The sequence below is a fragment of the Fundulus heteroclitus genome, chromosome 3, assembly GCF_011125445.2.
Source record: "Fundulus heteroclitus isolate FHET01 chromosome 3, MU-UCD_Fhet_4.1, whole genome shotgun sequence".
In the NCBI taxonomy this organism is placed as follows: Eukaryota; Metazoa; Chordata; class Actinopteri; order Cyprinodontiformes; family Fundulidae; genus Fundulus; species Fundulus heteroclitus.
The window spans coordinates 28,056,203-28,074,173 of NC_046363.1; the positions used below are offsets into that span (position 1 = coordinate 28,056,203).

A 17,971-nucleotide genomic window follows, 5' to 3' on the forward strand; every position below is an offset into this window, starting at 1 on the left:
AGTGTAGGGAACATTTATCTGCTCTATTTAAGATGAACGCAGTGAAATCCTGGTGCAACGGGAAGCTCTGTGGCAGTTCTGTAGTAACGCTACTTCTGAGCCGTTTTCTTTACCGTGCTCACTTGTTTAGCCTTTTCCGAAGTGCTCCTTTAATCTTCCCAATGCAAAGTTCACCAAACGACACGATACATCTTCAACTGCAGACAAGTCCTCTACCCGACGTCCTCATAGGTTCACAGCGACTTCATCTGGAGTTTACACCCTCGACACGGAGAAGTGTTCTACTATGCCGCCCATTCAAGCATCCGAGGACTCCGGTTCTTTAACTACAGATGGTTTCTTTATTGATGCACTTAAAGAGCTAGCACAGCTAGCAACAGGATGCACCGTAGACCACCGTAGAACTACAAACAGACAATAAACAAAACAATGAATTTATATCCACACAGTCAGTGGATAAAAACTAAAATAAAGCTGTAGAATTATAGTCTACTGACCACTTTGCCCGCTTGCAGCTCCGAATGGGAGGGAGATCACTTTAGCTTTGAAATATCTTGCCTTTCAACCAACCACGGTAACAACAGCTTCAGTATGTATCATGAAGAGAAAAAAAAAAGGAAGGCCAAAAGACCGATAACAAAAGTGTCAAAAGAAAAGAGGGAGGCCTCTACTGGTCAAACTAGGTACAGCTGCATTACACAAAAAACTAAATCCACAGCATTTACAGGTTGGTTAGCATTTTACTGCATCGGTCAAATCTACATGGCTTTTCCCCGCACTAAAGCATTGTTTAGTAATGTCAAACTCATCAGGCAGACGTTCAGTGTCCGACCTCTTAAGGGAAGCTGCTAATAGACTGGAAGGATTAGAACACTGTACATTTGGGATCTGAATGTTTTTCTGTGGTTTCAGATTCGGCTTTCCCGGATCAATAACTCATTGGCGGATGATTTATTCTACAAAACAGACACTCTCTGCAACCACAGCAAGGCAGACAGTGAGCTACAACCATAGTAGAATAAGCAAAATAAAAGAGATATATACATTTATGTCTCACTGTATAATTTAATTTCTACCTACATTTATTAATTTGGTGGCAATTAATTGTATGCTTATTTATTTATTGAGCACTTATTTATTTCTGTGTTTATTTTTAGATATGGAAGACTTGGTCCTCCATAGAAAACAGGCCCATTGCAAGATCAATTTTAAAAAACACACAAATACCTTTGCAGTAAGACACAACAGCCACGGAGGCAGTTTAGTACATTTAGGCTGTTCTATAATTTCTTTTACCTCAGTTAAACACAGATCATTGAAAACTGAGGATACTAGGTATAGGATAGGAGAGATTGGTGGCATGTAAGGAAATCTTGCCTATAGTTTTCCTGTTGTATGGTCAAATTTAAGCAGTGGTGATATAGTGATTATGTGTTAACCTTTAGCTTAATTATACCAGGGTATTTTTACGTCTGTATCCAACTTATATTCACGTGAAAAGACTAATATACCCATTTGTGAGCAGAAGTGATATGAAGTCAGCTCAAGTTTTTTTTTCTTTTACCTCATTCAATAATAAAACATAAACTTCTGGTATCAAAGTTTTTGCAAACTAAGCATCTTTTTTACTTACTGCTGATAATCACAAAGTTTTCATAGACATTTGCAAAGGTTCTCATAACTTAAAACAAAGTGAGGCGTCAGCAACTAAGATACACGTTATCTGAGTACGGCGTGTTGGTCGTGCCTCCTTGTATCCCAGCATCCTTTGCGGAACGACCTTTTTCCGGTGGAGACAAAACAAGCAGGATCTCAAGGTTAGCTATCGGTAACTACTAAAACCAAACGTTTTCTGAAACTGTCTGCGACGCTAGCATTTATTGATTTATGGTGAGAAACGGAGACGACAACCAGCTGCTCTCTGCGTGTTCCTTAACAACGAAAAACTAGACAGTTAAGTAACTTACCTTTAGCTTTTTAGCTAGTTGAAGGTAACTAACGGGAACGCTAACGATGCTGTTTTAGCACAGACCTGTCAGAAGGATCAGATTTAAACATCAAACTACCATCTGTAGTTTTCTGGTGTTGCTACGTTGTTCTAAAGTGACGTAAACATAATAAACAATTTTCAACAAGAAAGCTAACGGAGCTAACTGGTTAAGTTGGAGTTAGCTTAGCTAGGCTATCATTTAGCTTAGCTAGCGAACCTAAAATAGGCTGCCCGGCTAAACCAGGAGAGGTTAGGTCGTGCCCTAAATGGTGTTGCTTTTTGCTTCTTGTATTTTCATTAAACTCATTTCAGCTGTACGTTAATTTAAACTTTCTTTCTTTTTCCCAGCCCCCCCATTTGACCTCTAAAGCACATAGACATGGCCGAGACCGTGGACGAGAAGATTAAAAACTACAGGACGGCTCCTTTTGACGCCAGATTCCCCAACACGAACCAGACCCGCAACTGTTTCCAGAACTACCTGGGTGAGAGGCTAGCTATGATCTGATCACACACAGGACGGTCTGAAGTATTGCTCAGATTTCATGTCAAACCTGTGCAGAAAACGGGGCAAAGTGAATGTGTCAATGACAAACTGCATGATCTAACTTAAAACAGTAGAAAACTTTAACAGCGTGTCACATTGGTCATTTCAGGCCTGTATTTATAAAAATGTAAACAGTTTCCTTCATTTCAGTTTTTTCTGGAGGTCATTGACAGTAAAACTAATTTTACTTGTTGTGCTTTGAGTAAAGCACCACAGGGATTTTACTGCAAATGTATTCTTATATCTGAATTACCTCCACACCTTTTATATTAGGTCTTAGATTTTATTTAGTTACAACATAAATTTATTGTTTCTTTCATAGCGCATTTCCGTGTAATGGACCGTTACGCCCAGAAGTTGTCAAAATTACGCTCATTAGTACGACACAGATGTTTAAGAGCAACATAAAAAAGTCATTTTAGCAAATTAGCTAAGGCTAGCTTTTATGAACATGATGAACAGCTCCCTTTGAGTTGCACTACGCAACGCTCCGCTGTGGGAATGCATCCAGAGAAGTAGCAGAAGGACATACCACTGCCTCCCGACACACAAACACAGACACGCTTTTACCTCTGCAGGCTGAAAAAACGCTGAAAAAGATCCTGATGATTTCTCTTTTATAGATAAGCGAGCAGGTGGCATTTATGTTTGGTTTGTTACAGAGGGAAAAATGTAAAGTTGCATCAGAGCTGGAGCATTTCTTCGTAACGTTATGCTGTTAGTTGTCAGAATTACACTGAAATGAGGCCATCTCTGGCTGACATCTGGGTTCCCTTTCTACAGGGTTTACCCCACTGACCTATTCGCATATGCCCAAATTGTTGCACTTCTTCCAGCACTAGCACACAGACACTTCTCCTCCTTGCAGCCACACACCTGACCCAAATAATGAGCTGCTGCTGGACGTTTAAAAGTCATATAGAGAACAGCCAGAAGAAGACATGCGACCGTCTTTATAACGACGTAAACACAAAAGTGTTGTTCTGAGGCAGCCTCCCAGGCAGACAGACAAGAAACACTAAATGCTGAATTGTGCTACGTGCTAAGCTAACAGTATGACATGGATGTTTGAGAGCCACAGAAAAAAAGTCAGTAAAGCTCTTGAATCTGCATCAGTGAAGTCATAAACCTCCCAGGCAGCATCAGCTAATGCTAAGTGTTATAAGCTTGACAGACGGCCCACAGTGCGGTATTCCCGCACCGCACTGCGCTCCGGTGCGGGAATACACACTAAAGCAACGAAACAGAAGGCCTCCAACACTACAGACTTGCCGTTATGCTGACCTGGTGAGGACCCTGTGAAGTGTTACAACGGAATAATTGATCATTTTCATACCAACTCCCCTTTTAAAATGTAGGGTTGTTCATTATACCGCTACTAATGTGGTACCAGGATACTGCTGCATTTAAAACGGTACAATACTGCATTTAGATGGTAACAGTACTTGCAGCGCTGCCAACAGCGCCTGCAACAGCGAGGCGGCATCGCTGAGAGGACGAGGAGGAAGGTGGGGAGAGAGACACTGTTGCCAACTCAGCAACTTTGTCAGTATTTTTAGCTGGTTTTGAGACCCCTCAAGTGACTTTTTTTTTTTTTTTTTTTTTTCAGAAAAGCGACTAGTGACAAATCTAGACTTCAGTGAAAACATGTAAAAGCATCAATCGGTCTGCAGTTTACTGTTTTCAGCGAGCAGTAAGTGCTGCAGCGAGCCCCGCTCCTCCCACCTTCCAAACACTGAAGTCAGCCCTTCGTCCTGCTGCTACCTGCCGGAGGCACAAGGAGGAGGAGAGCCGTTCCGCTGCGCGTTCACATTTCAAATGAATCATACGTGCAAAGCTGATGCCGCTGATCCTGGCTTGGTCTACAAAGCGGGATGTTAATATAATTATTTTCTCACTGAACAGCCGTGGCACTAAACTAAACCTCTGTAGATATATATATATATATATATATATATATATATATATATATATATATATATATATATATATATATATATATATATATATATATATATATATATATATATATATATATATATCTATATATATATATATATATATATATATATATATATATATCTTTCCCCTGCGTTAAAATGCTCGGCTCAGGCTGTGTCTGCAGTTTGTTTGAGCCCGTCACGTTAGATCTTCATAACAATGGAAGATTTCTTATTAAATAAGCTTTTTTGGGGTAATATCACAACTTTACTCTCATATCATTCCTGCTTTATTCTGGCAATATTCTTACTTTTAAGATTCAAGATTCTTTAATGTTACCGCGTGTTACTGAGGTGAGAGTCCTTTCAGGCGATACTGCAGCATAGACAACACTAGTAAAATGTAAACACAGGTCGCTGACCCTAATGAAAGATCCTTCACCTGTTACCACAAACATCAGCATATAGTTAACGATAACAGCGATCGGATTATGAGTTATATGACCAAAAATTTTCATTCTTTGTTTTGAATGTGAGCATCATGTGAAATAGTAAAGTTAAATCCTTTTTGGGTTGTTTTGTGCTACAGATTTCCACAGATGCAACAAGGCCCTGACAGCCAAAGGCCAGGATGTGACTCCGTGTCAGTGGTACCAGAGGGTTTACAAGAGCCTCTGCCCAATGGGCTGGGTAAGGCCTCTAAATGAAGCTTTCACTTTACTGTCCATTCCTGCATTTTATGTTGCTGCATCATTGATTCAATTCAATTCAATTTTATTTATATAGCGCCAAATCATGAAACATGTCATCTCAAGGCACTTTACAAAGTCAAGTTCAATCATATTATACAGATTGGGTCAGATTATACAGATTGATGTGGATTTTTATTGTAATTGTGTATCATGTTATTTATTTATTAAATGAAATGTAAGCTAAACATCCAAAATATAGATTCAGAAATCTTTCTCTGCTTCGAAATTGTCGTATTTGCCATCTTTCTTAGAGTTGCCTCCAAGACTTAAAGCTGACTATTTGACACATGCAGCATGTTAACTTCACAATGGCTGTTAAGCAGAATCTGTTTTTGTTTCTTACCCGAATCTTTTTAATGTCTTGCGCAGGTGGCTAAATGGGACGAGCAGATAGAAAATGGAAATTTCCCCGGAAAGATCTGAAGTCCCCAGCTGTTCCCAGTCACGGTGTTGTGTTGCTCCAAACGTTACCTCTGTAGTGTGCCTGAAGACATCTCCAACACATCTATCACTTTATCGGCATAATTTGTCATCGGTGCCACTAACCCTAAACTGTAAACACGCACAGCTTTTACCATGAAGAAGTTTGGTTTGTTTCCTCCTGCCGTTTTGATCTGTAATGTCGCATTATTCATTCAATAAATACAGTGTAGCGTAATGAACGTGTTCTTTGTTATGGAGTTTAAGAAAAGGGTTGTGTAGGTGTAACTTTCGGCAAGGCACTGTAAACTCCTGAAATCAGCAACACATCCAGCTGGAGATCCAAGCACCCGAGTCCGCGTTTCTGTTCTGGAGGAAATGTTATGGCTTTTTGTTGCCTCTGTAGTTTTTGCTCTTACCCAGGTTGGCGTGTTTCATCACACTATGACTGAAAAAATCATGGGAACTCACAGTTTTTAATAGGTCTACGTCAGACACCTTGTTAGCACGTGTAATTTGATCAGATTCAGATTGCAGTGTGTTCAAAACATCTTCAAAATTGAAAATAATAAATGTTTCAACTCCTGTTGCTCTTGTTGACTGATCTTTTATTTGCCACGGCACCTCCAAGGATATGTTAAACGGGCTGTTTGCTTTAGTCGTCGTAATTGCCGTGCTGGTCAGAGTTTTACATATATTCATCAACATGTCAAATGTAAATCTGGGCTTTTCCAATCATTTGTTTTTTATTGTTCAGAGCAATTTAAAGGCCAGAATTTGGGACACAAGGTAAATTTATAATTTTTTTTAAACCTACTCTGCTGTATAAAATCGTTTAATGTATAACAACGCCTCCAATAATATTTTCATTATTGCCTATCACCAAGTTGCATCACATCTTTTTTTTTTTTTTTTTTTTTTTGCCATCTGTAATCTAACATTAATGGCTTGTACAGCGCTTTATCAAGTCCGACGACCCCAAAGAGCTTTACACATTCACGTCGACGGTGGTGAGCTGTGTTTGTAGTGAAGCTGTCACACATCAGCGGCACCGGGCCCTCTGACCACCGCCAGCAGGCAATGCTGTTGAAGCGCCAAGGACACAACGGCTACGTAAGGAGATCAAACCAGCAACCTACCAATTACAGGACAGCCTCCATAACTCTTGTATCATGCCCGTAATGTTTTCCTGGATATTTGATCACCCTTCTTGGTTGAATTGGTAGTGTTTTAAATTGGTGGGTTCCCAATCACAAACTGGCTTAATGCATCGTGTACAAACTTTCAATAGGCTTGAGCTCTCAGTTGTGCCATAACTTAAGTCATCTGACCCACGTTTTATTTTTATTTTTTTACCAGAAAGTCAGTGAGGTCTGGTTCAGTTAATTTTGCTTCAGAAGGTCACAAAGGACCTGGCAGACATGAAGAAACCATTTTGGTTCTTTGTAATCTCTAAAGATTTTTTTTTTCCTTTAGCATAGAAAGCATTAAACTATTGTTCATTTAAGAAAATGTCATTTTTCTTTCAATTCTTTCTGCATCTTCATAACATTTTATATAAAATTAAAACTATTAAAGGTTGAGGACATGTTTTGGGTTTGATGCTTTTGTTTCTGCCGTTTTAAATTGCCAGCTATTGGAAACTGAAATTTGACATCTTAGTTTCGTAATATGATAAACACGGCATCTAAAATAATGCAATTATGCAACTTTTTAAAATAGTTAACCATTTGTTGTGCTTTAAATTTGAATAATACAGTTATTCTCATCTGTATCTATCCAGATATTTAAATAAGGACACAGAAAACACTTTTTTGTTTTTTATTTTGGTGTTTTTTTCCATCACCCAGCCGAGACCCGTTGAGTAATGACAGCAGCTCCAAGTCTGGGTGTAGTTCCACCTGTTGGTCACACGGTGGCACCCTGAGATCAATGCTAAAGAAAGAAGCTTATGAAAGTCCAACCACGCAAAACCGGTTGGAGATGCGTTTCCATCAGAAAGGTAAAGCAATAAGAAGCTTTTAGTTACTTTTTAAAAGCCATTTAATTCATTATCTGGTAGCCCGAGCAAAGGGAAAATACCTTTCACTCTTGTTCAGCTTCTGAACAATGAGATAAAAGCCTGTAGATTTGAGTATTAATATTTAAACCTGTTATGGTGTCTTTAATTGCTGATTTTAAACATTTATAATACTGTTTGGGAAATAAAAGAAGCGATCTTGTTGCCTAGAGGGTTAGAGTTTGAAATATCCCGTTTTTGTTTAATGCTTTGTATCAAAGCTGTTCATGGATTAACAAACCTGTTGTAAAGACCGGCTTGCTGATTGCTTCATGTAATTTAATAATTACATAATGCAACGCCCAGATTTATTCAACTCTGGAAACTACAACTGTTAGGTTTTGCATCACAGGAGATTATGTGGAAATGCACACAGTTAACCCCTGTTTGAATTAAACAGGGAAAACAACACTTATATAACACTGTTGCTTTCTCATAGTTCCAAATGTAATCAAATCATCCATGGTTGGAGAGTATTTGTAAGCTGATGAACTTATGGGTCTGATTGCAGCCTACAGAATGAAGCCATTGTTGTGCAGAATGCATATGAGCAAAGTTAGGCGTTTTCATCTATAGTCAGATGAGTCAGATGTAGATGACAAAACTGTTCTGGACACGATGACAACAAATCTCCATAGGAGTATGCAGTAGGTCAAAGGAAAACGAGCACGGCAGAAACAGGAATTCAAGTAACTCACAAACTAATCGTAGTAAATACAGTAATGGAGCCATTTGCAATGTGAACACGCTGATTTCATGATGTATGCCAAGAAAGTTGCTGGTTCAAATGCTACAAATGTCACATCTGCAGTAGAACATTCTTCTGCTTTATTTGGTAAGACTTGATAGTACTGGGTTGCACAACATTTTGCCTTCTGAATGACCTAAATTCTTTGTCGCAGAGATTCGACTATGTATTCTTCAGAGATTTTGTTCCACACTCGCATGATGTGTTCATGCATCTGTATGCACACATCATGTGCAGTAAGTTGTTGACCCGGAGTAACATTTGGTGTGGTCTCCTGCTGCTGTAGCCCTTTGGCCTCAAGGTTAGACATGATGTGTGTTTAGAGATCAGAATCAGCTTTAGTCACTACATGTGTGTACACATACAAGGGATTTGACTGTGGATTGTAAAATTCTCACCATGGGCTTAGTTATGCAATAACACAATAATGCAGTGATAAAAGTCAAACACAATCTCATTATTGAAATCACATGTGAACACACTGTAATCAAGCTGGGAACATTGAGACAGTAATGCAATGGTGCAATGAGCAGAGTGCAAAGGATTCGGGTGTAAATAGTATTCCCATTGTTATTATTATGTATGTCGGTGGTAGGAGTGATGTAACCTGACCCTAGCCAGATTGATATCACTCCGCCTAGCTTCACTCACATCCATCTGGGACATCTCCCATAGAGAGTGATTTCTCCAACCAATTTTATTGTCCAGCCAATCAGGATGCAGGGCTGGAGTTTCATAGATTTGACGTAGTGGGGAAGCGACCGTGAGACTGTTTTGATTCAGATAGCAATGGCGGCTCGCACCGAGGAAGCAAGCGTTAACATTGATGCTGCTATTTCTTCCGTGTTGTCCAATCTACCTAATATTGTTTCATTAATAAAACGCGTGCCACTAGAGCCGCAAACACATTTAAAAAAAAAAGTTTTGTTTTTTCCTGCGTCGCTCTCATCAGCGTCACGGGTTAGCTTCGGTGTGAGTGGTTGAAATAGCACGTCGATAAAGATGACAGACAAGTGGCTTATCCAATCATATGCAAGGATTTTTGATAAGGCCCAGCCTTCTGAAACGCCATTCCTATGGATCTGTCCCAGATGGATGAGTGGAGCTAGGCGGAGTGAAATACATCTGGCTAGGGTCAGGTTAGGAGTGATGTACAGATACACATACAAACATACATGTCCACAGTGTGATGAGTGCAGAGAATGCGAATGCTGGACTAAATGAGTATTATATAAGGTGTTATGTACATGACCTAGGTGGATTTGGTATACAGCATATGCAATATGACAATATGAACAGTAAAAAATATTTTTTGTCAATCACCTGTGCATTAGAGTGATGGCTTGTGGGAAAAAACTGTTCCTGAGTCTGTTGGTTTTGGCGTGGGTTGTGGCCGGGGTGAGATGGATCTGCAATGAAGTTTCTTGCCCGTTTCCTGACTTTGAAAATATACAGGTCCTAAAAGAAAGGCAGGTTGGCACATATAATCTGTTCTGCAGTCCTTACTGTCTGTTGACAGTGATTGATGAGCAGAAGACAGACTGGATGATGGCTGTGTTGAAGTGGATCAGCAGCTCCTTTGGGAGGTTGAGCTTCCTGAGCTGGCGCAGGAAGTATATCCTCTGCTGAGCCTTCTTGATGATGGTGAGGTGTTGGGGTTGGACTTACTTTAAGTCCTGGGATATTATAGATCCTAGAAACCTGAAGGTTTCCACAGCAGATACAGAGCTTTTGAGTATAATGATGGTTGAGTATACAGCCTCTCAAGTTCCAGGCTGTTCTGGCTGCACCAGGGAGTAAGAGATCAACAAGGGTCCTGTGATGCCCTTCATATGGGCCAACACCAGTCTTTCAAAGCACTTCATCACTACAGATGCAAGGGAGACAGGCCTGTAATCATTTATTCCAGAGATAGAGGGTTTTTTTGGGGGACAGGGATTCTTGGAGCGTTTGAAGCAGGAGGGAGCTTCACACACCTCCAGTGATCTGTGTGAAAATGTGAGCCAGCTGGTCTGCACAGATTTTCGGTTGCAAAAAGTTGCTCTTTAAGCTACTGTTGCCTTCAGCTCGAACCAGTGTGCCCATTCTCCTATGACCTCCCACATTATCAAGGTATTGGCGTCAATACAACTGCTGATCGCTCAATATTTCCTCTTTTTTTTTTTGGACTATTCTGTGTAAACTTGACAGATGTTTGTGTGTGTGAAAAATCCAGATAGATCAGCCTATCTGATCCAACAACCATTGCACGTTCAAAGTAGCTTAAACTCTGTTTGAGACACTTGGGCTTAACTTCAGCCTATCCTTGTCCATGTTTAGACGCCTAAGTGAACTGAATTATTGCCATGTGTTTGTTATTTGGTATACCTAAAAAAGTGAGCTGTAAGTTATTGCAAGATGGTTTACCAGAAATGATAATAAACATGAGGTAGAATTAAAAAAGACATTATTGAAGAAAAGGAAACAAAGGGCTTCTGAGGACACAAAGTTTAAGGTCCACGACAGAAATTTCAGGTTTTGTGTTCAAGGTGAGCCTAGATGTCGGCGACAATGTAGACCTGTCACAACTGCAGGAAATGATTATATGACATATTCTCTGAAAAGATGTGACACACATTATGGGCAACTTTTATCTCTTCCTTTCCTGTCTGTCTTGCCCTCTTCCTGTGTTACTGAGCATGCTCACTGCAGATAATAATTCATTTTTAAGCATCTAATGAACTGAAAGCACCAGATGTGAACGTCAGCTCGTCACTGACTTTAGTTCCTGTTTGTGGGTGTGGGAGAGTTTCCTCTCAAGATGACAAAACTGTGAATGTTTCAGAAGTTTAAAAAGAGCTTTCCATTGAACTCTGACGAAGGAGCGTTTTGATGTAAATTCCCAGTCAACTCGTATTTCATCACTTTTTCTTCTAAGGATTGTGATATATGACCAGTTTTCATAAACAATAGATGCCTAACAACTACCATTGTTATTGCTATAAGTTTAAAAAAGCCACAAGAGAGTTTTATGCAGGCTAGATTGCAGTTACTTATACTTCTAATAAATAAATGCTTTTTATTACCTCGCAGACATAATTACTGGGTTTTGCTGATATAATAATGTTGTATTTCTTTTATAACCTAGTTTGAATGTATATAATAAAGCAGTTGGACATCTGTGTTTTTGCAGCTTTTACATTTTATAGATTTTATGCAAGTTGAAATAATCTGGAGCATTCTTCATCAATGTCGCCCACCATTTGCAGCTAAGACAGTTCAACTCTTATGAGAACGTGCCCCACAAGGTTTAGGGGTGTGTTTATTGGTATTTTTGATCGTTCTATTGGAGCACATTTGTGGGGTCAGAACCAATTTATCCCAAAGGTGTTCTATCAGGCCAGTGAAACCCCTCCACTTAAAACTCAGTCAACCACGTCTTTATGGATGCTGCTTTGTGCACTTGTGTGCAGCGCTGATGTAACAGGAAGGGGGCATTCCCCGAATTGTTCCCACAAAGTTACAATTCGTTATGAATTGTTATGAGCATGAACCTGTCCTATATGTCTGGGTATGTTAAGGATTAAGAATGCTGTTGTCCTGGTCACTGCCAAAGCCAGACTTGTCAGCTGGATTCCCAGCCAGAGAAGCATGATTCATGACTGCAGAGGACTCATCTCCACTACTCCACTGCCCAGTAGCGACGTGCTTTACAGCACTGCATCTGATGACGACAACGGAAGACTTGAACTGCTAAGATTTGCTGCTGAGTTCATACATCCTGTCTTATGTAGGTTACCAGGAAGTTCTTATTCAAGAACTTCCTGGATTTCTTGCAGAATTTATTCCTAAATATGACAATGGTCATGTCTGTTGTCCTCACTGGCCTGAGTTTTTAGGGATTTTGGTGTGTTTTAATTGAACACAGTCTGTACATGGACCAACCCTTCACCTCGGACATATTGTGGATCTTGATTTATTTCATAGACTGTCCATCTCATGTTGCAAACATTTCTGAGATTGCTGTCTCAGATCAGTCCCCCACCTTAAATGAATATACCGCTCTTTCAGCAGCCAGTACCATTGGCTGCAGGTTGTCATTGTCACAACCTCATCTCTGCTACTTCCAAACAGTTTTCAGCTGCTTTTACAGATTTCCAGTTTTCTACTTCAACTGGTCTGGAAACCCCATTATGTCCAAATTACTTTATTTCTTCTTTTTTCAGACTTGTCATGAGATTCTGGACTCCTGTTAAATAAAAAAAAACTCCAAATCCAAAAGTGAACCGTGGTTACCCAACGATATGACACATGGATACTCTAACGACGATGCTGGAAGGCTCTCCATCGTCCCTCAGCAGGCTTCAGTTGGTCTAAAATGCCGCTTCACCCTTGCCAGATCCTCCCTCCACTTGCTGCCTGTTTTTTTTCTAATAGATTTAAAACTTTTATTGTTTGTTTTTGAAGCTCATAAAGGTCTGGCCCCACCAGCGTTTCTGATTTATTAAGTTTCTGTGTGCGTGGTAGATTTGTGAAGTCACCATCCCTGTTCTGCTTGAATGTTCAGAGAACTAACTCTGGAACCAGCTCCCCCTGGAACTTTGCTCTATCACTAACCTGGGCATTTTCAGATCCAAACATATCATGGGAAGCGACCCATTCTGTTTGACCAGGTCAATGACAGTGGAAGTCATTCGGAGGGGTGACCCAACGCTTTTAGTTAAATCGTGTACAGTATATGGTTTCAGTGCCAGCAGAACCATCTACTGTTCAATTTGGTGGGAAAAACAGGGAACTGACATTGAAATAGTCAATTCTTACAAGCCCCTGGGTCTCCATCTGAACAATAAACTGGACTGGAGTCACAATACTTTTCAATGAGGGATTTGAACGGACTACCTGCTAAGGGGACTGAGATATCTTGGAGTGAATACCTTTTAGTGACTGCTATGGCATCAAACGTCTTCTGTGCTGCAACTTATCTACAGCTGAGAGGAAGTGGTTAGATAAGCTCATCAGCACGGCCCGTTCTGTCCTCAGATTACCCGGTGCAGGTCGGTGGGAGACAGAAGGACTCTAGTAAAAATAAAATGAAAATAAAATCACCGTTAGACAGTCTCTCCAACCTCATGCATGAAGTTGTTGCAGAACTGGAATGGTCCTTTCAGTGCCACACTGCTGCATCCTACATGCAGCAGTATGGACCATAACAGGTCCTTCCTTCCTGCAGCTGCTAGACGTTATAACCATCACTGCTCACAACAAACTCAATAAGTGTTTACATCCCTGCAGTTTTTGCACAGTTTTGTGTCATTTGAGTAGTCTGTTGTGTTATTGTTATACATGCATAACTATGCATGCACGTTTTGTACATTGTTTGGTCCTGCTTGGTTGAACCGTTCTTTAATCAGAGTATGCAAGTTTTGTCAATTGTGCTTTTTTTCCCCTTATGCTGATTATTTATTTGTTGTTTATTTACTTATTTTTGTTCTTTCTCCAGTATTTGAACAAATGTGGTGTATTTTTCATGTTTTCTGAGCACCAGCTTGCTATTACTAGTTTGAATATTACTATATTAAAATGACTGTTTGTCTTTCCACTTTTCAAACACCGTTGTTCAAAGAACCTTGTGCTGATCTGTTGTCTTGAACAGTTGCTTTAAAAATGTTTGCTTCTTAGACCCATGGATCCTGAAAACTTTGGAAACAAACAGCTCCCTGCCTAATCACCCCTTCAGTGATTTGTACCCCTGTTTTGAAGTCGTGTATTTGAATTTCATCCCTTCTTTCTTTCCACTTCCTGCGTGTAAACAAACCTTTTTATACCAATACTTAGTGGATCTGTATCTTAATAGTTAGAAGCATTATGGAGATGAATAATCATTAAAGTACTTAAAGATGACAGATTATAAAATATATTTGTATTCTTTTTCCTGGAAACTTTAATGGTTGTCTGATTTCACTGATTGTTGCTCTGATCCCTGTTTAGACCAACAAATTATGTCCTCTGATTAAATCATTGTCCTGAGGGACATTCAGTGGGTACAGTAGATATTATTCACTACTTTTTGATGCTGGACTCTTAGCAGATCGTCTAAAATAGCGTCAACTCCTTGGTTATCAAAGTGGTTACAAAACTTTCCCCTGGTGGATATGAACTCAGGCGTGGACAGCACCAGACGTCTGACCATGTAAGGGTAATGAAGGCATTAGTGTAGCTATGTCAGCTGAATTGATATAAAATGCACTAGCAAACATTTCAATAGAACTACCTTACAGGCAGAAAAGTAAAGGAAAAAGAATGCTGCTTAACTCCCCCCGTGGAGCCAACACACTCCTACATCCCTGAAGTTTAATTGACCCTTGCACAACAGAAGGTCAATGAGTCTCACAGTATTTTGCAAGCCAGAGCTGGCCTGAGAAGAAAAAAAAAACTCAAGTGCAATCAGCCTCCCCTTTCTCTGCTCATTACTGCATTTCATCAAAGCCAGCAACTGCAGCAGGAAGGTTGTTTCCCAATTCACACCAGACCACGACAGTCATTTGAGGGTGGACCTCGACCTAAACCCCTGCTGTGGTCCTTGTCTGTTCTTGGAAGAGCCAGCAGGGAAGTCCATCTCCTGCTGAACCACGCTCCTCGGCTAATGTTTGCCTTTCAGCTGTCCACTCTTGTTTACTGTTCTTTATTCGTCCCTTAATTCCTCTTCTCCTTTTACTAAAAACATGTTGTTTCTTCAGAATCAGCTTAATGGGCCAAGATTGCACGCGTAAACAAGGAATTGGACTTCGGTTTGAAGCGCTCACAGCTTCCGGACATTAAGTATAAATTTAAAAACTTCAAATAAAACAAGAACAAGGAAAATGGGAACAGTGTGTACATGTATGTGTAGGTACAGCCAGTATTGTTCTCATTAGGCTGTTTTTGTCTTATAGAGGCATATGAGAAAAGACAGCAATGCTGTAAGTTGTCTAAAAGCAAAAAAATATATAAAATAAGAAAACAAAGCATTAAAAGAAACAAATGCCATGCTTGAAAGTTGTAGTGGTTAGAAGAAAAATGCAGAAATCTATATATGTAATCTTTGACCCAGGATCTCTGCCCTCTGCGATTCAAGTCATTTCAATGATCACTTGATGGATTTCTTGAACAGAGACCCTTTGCGCCATCAAGCCTTCGCACAATGGATCTGTGGGCCTTTATCTTCCTGTTGATGCCACTTTAGATTCACCAAATCTAAATTGAAACCGTTCTTGTTCCTGTGTGATCACGCTCCACTTTGTCTCAGTTCCTGACTCTGATTGCGGGGTTTATTCCGGTTGTCGGCTTTGTTTTCCACTTTGAGAGTTTTTTTTAGACAATTTTGATGTCTCTTAGTCAACAAAGAGAGGACCTCCTGGTGCTCCTGAGTATCAGCCAACTTAACTTATAGATGTCCAGTTAATGCCCAGCTTCTTGGGCTGTCAACCTTTTTTTATGTTCAGCTCTTTGGCCACCTTTGAGATCCCTCACAAACACCAACTACTTTAGTCGTGTCTGACTCTTGATCTCATTGCCCTCCTCCCTGAGGGGTATTGCGCCGGGTTCATGAATGCATCATGCTTTACAGTTTTGTTTCCTTCTGTCTTGTCAGAAAAAGGGCTCAATGGGTCTTGAAAGGGTGACGTAACAACCGCACTGCATTGTGGGATGCCTGAGCATCGGGAAAATCGGCTTCTATTTGTTTAGACTGCCTTCATCCACAGCGCTGTCTTAATGTTCTATTCTTTTGTTTAAAAAAAAAGTTAAAAACATTGCTAAAACATGCTGTGTCATTAACTGTCACACTCGTTCATGTGATCGCGTCGGGAAAAAGAACGATGAGTTGAGATGAGGCTGATCTTGGTGTTTGAAGCTTTCCTTTCACCTGCTGTTTGTTTCGTGGCTGTTTTCACCACATTTTTCTAATCAGCAGCTGTTTTGCACCCTCCCAATTGGGTCAGAAACAGAGTCCCTATTCAGGAAGACCTGTACTCATTGCTGAAAACACTGCCTTAGTCTTCGTCGTTCAAGGATCTATTAATGTTTTTATGGTTTATACCACAGTTGCCTGTTTCTGAGTCGTCTTTCCTGTTTCAGAAGCTGCCCATTTAGAGGTAGCCACAGCAGATCATCTACCGTCATCTCTTATTATCCCAAGAGTCTTCCTCTGTTGCTGCAACTCTCTCCATATCTTCCTGCACCCCATCCACAAACCCCCTCTGTGGTCTTCTCTTTTTCTCCACCACCTGACAGCTTCATGTCCACTAACTCAGCCGTCACTCAACCTTTCGCCTTTGTCTCTAAACTGCTTAACTTCTTCATTTCTAGTCCTGCCCATTTCAGTCACTCTCAATGAAAATCAACAGCGCTGCCTATTGTAATTCTGTTGATGTCAAATCTGTACCCCATAGCCATTACAGTCCTGTACACCTTAGAATAGATTTTATTCATCACAGATGGATAATTAAAATTGTTGTAACAGCCGAGCCAATTAACACACACGAAACAATAAAAGAAAAAAAAAATGTGCAAAGAACAATAAACTTTAAAATCGCAGAAATGTACCGCTTGCCGGTTTACTTGACACTGCTAAATAAAATCCAGTGTGAACCAATTCTCTTCAGCAGTCACCTAATTAGTAAATATTCACTATATGAAGTCATTAATGTTCTTTGAAGAACTCAGAGGTTTGTTAGAGAACATTAGAGAACAAATGGCATCATAAAGACCAAGAAGCACAGGAGGCAGGTCCTAAAATCGTGGAGGTTTATAGCAGGTTTAGGTTATGAAACAATATCCCAAGCTTTGATCGTCTCATAAAGCCCTGGTCAGTCCATCGTGTAAAAATGGAAAAGATTATGGAGCAACTGCAAACCTACCTCTCGACCTAAACCTACAGGCCATGCAAGGAGAGCATTATTTAGAGAAGCAGCCAAAAAGCCCAGCAGGAGCTGCAGAGATCCACAGCTCAAGTAGAATGGGACAACCATTAGTCACGTACTCCCCAATTGTAGGCTTTATGTGAGAGCAGCAGGAAGAAAGGTCTTGTTTTGTTTCAACCTAGGGGACACAGCAAACATGTGCAGGAATGGCCTCTGGTTGGATTCCTTCATCTGAAATGCTGTATGTTGGCATAAAACTAACACTATGTAGGCACCCTGAAAACACCATCCCCACTGTAACAACAGCATCACGCTGTGGGAAGGCTTTTCTTCAATAGGAACGTGGATGATTGTCCAGAGTTGATGGAAAAAGCTAAATGAAGCTAAATACAGTTCAGTCTCGGTAGAAAACCTGTTAGAAGCTGCCGAAGAATAGAGACTGAGGTGGGGGCACAACAGCCCCCGACATAAAACGGGAGCTATAGTCTATTGGTTTAGATCAAGTCACAATAAGATGTTGAGACGGTCCAGTCATAGTTGAGACATACATGCAGCTAGGAATCTGTGAAGATCCTTCAAAATTTATGTTCACATTTACCAAATACATGAATGGGCAAAAAAAAAAAACAGTGTCAT

At 40.3% G+C, this 17,971-nt stretch overlaps 1 protein-coding gene across 2 annotated transcripts; it reads left to right on the top strand.

Annotated features, from left to right (window-relative positions):
* The first annotated feature begins 1,676 nt into the window (after positions 1-1,676).
* Positions 1,677-6,238, top strand: LOC105934955 (cytochrome c oxidase subunit 6B1). Of its 2 annotated transcripts, none has more exons than XM_012875144.3 (4): positions 1,677-1,817; positions 2,339-2,475; positions 5,067-5,167; positions 5,599-6,238. In XM_012875144.3, the coding sequence occupies exons 2-4, from the start codon at positions 2,370-2,372 to the stop codon at positions 5,650-5,652; spliced, it is 261 nt and encodes an 86-aa protein (XP_012730598.1). In that variant the 5' UTR covers positions 1,677-1,817; positions 2,339-2,369; the 3' UTR covers positions 5,653-6,238. The 2 variants fall into 2 exon arrangements, with proteins under 2 accessions (XP_012730598.1, XP_012730600.1); XM_012875146.3 differs by lacking the exon at positions 1,677-1,817 and adding an exon at positions 1,837-1,953.
* Positions 6,239-17,971: the final 11,733 nt, after the last annotated feature.

What these genes read in the sequence shown, in the direction of transcription:
- LOC105934955 (XM_012875144.3), top strand. Translation starts at nt 2,370, where the DNA reads ATGGCCGAGACCGTGGACGAGAAGATTAAAAACTACAGGACGGCTCCT. An exon ending in CTGTTTCCAGAACTACCTGG is followed by an intron (nt 2,476 to 5,066) that starts GTGAGAGGCTAG and finishes TTTGTGCTACAG; the next exon opens with ATTTCCACAGATGCAACAAG. An exon ending in GCCTCTGCCCAATGGGCTGG is followed by an intron (nt 5,168 to 5,598) that starts GTAAGGCCTCTA and finishes TGTCTTGCGCAG; the next exon opens with GTGGCTAAATGGGACGAGCA.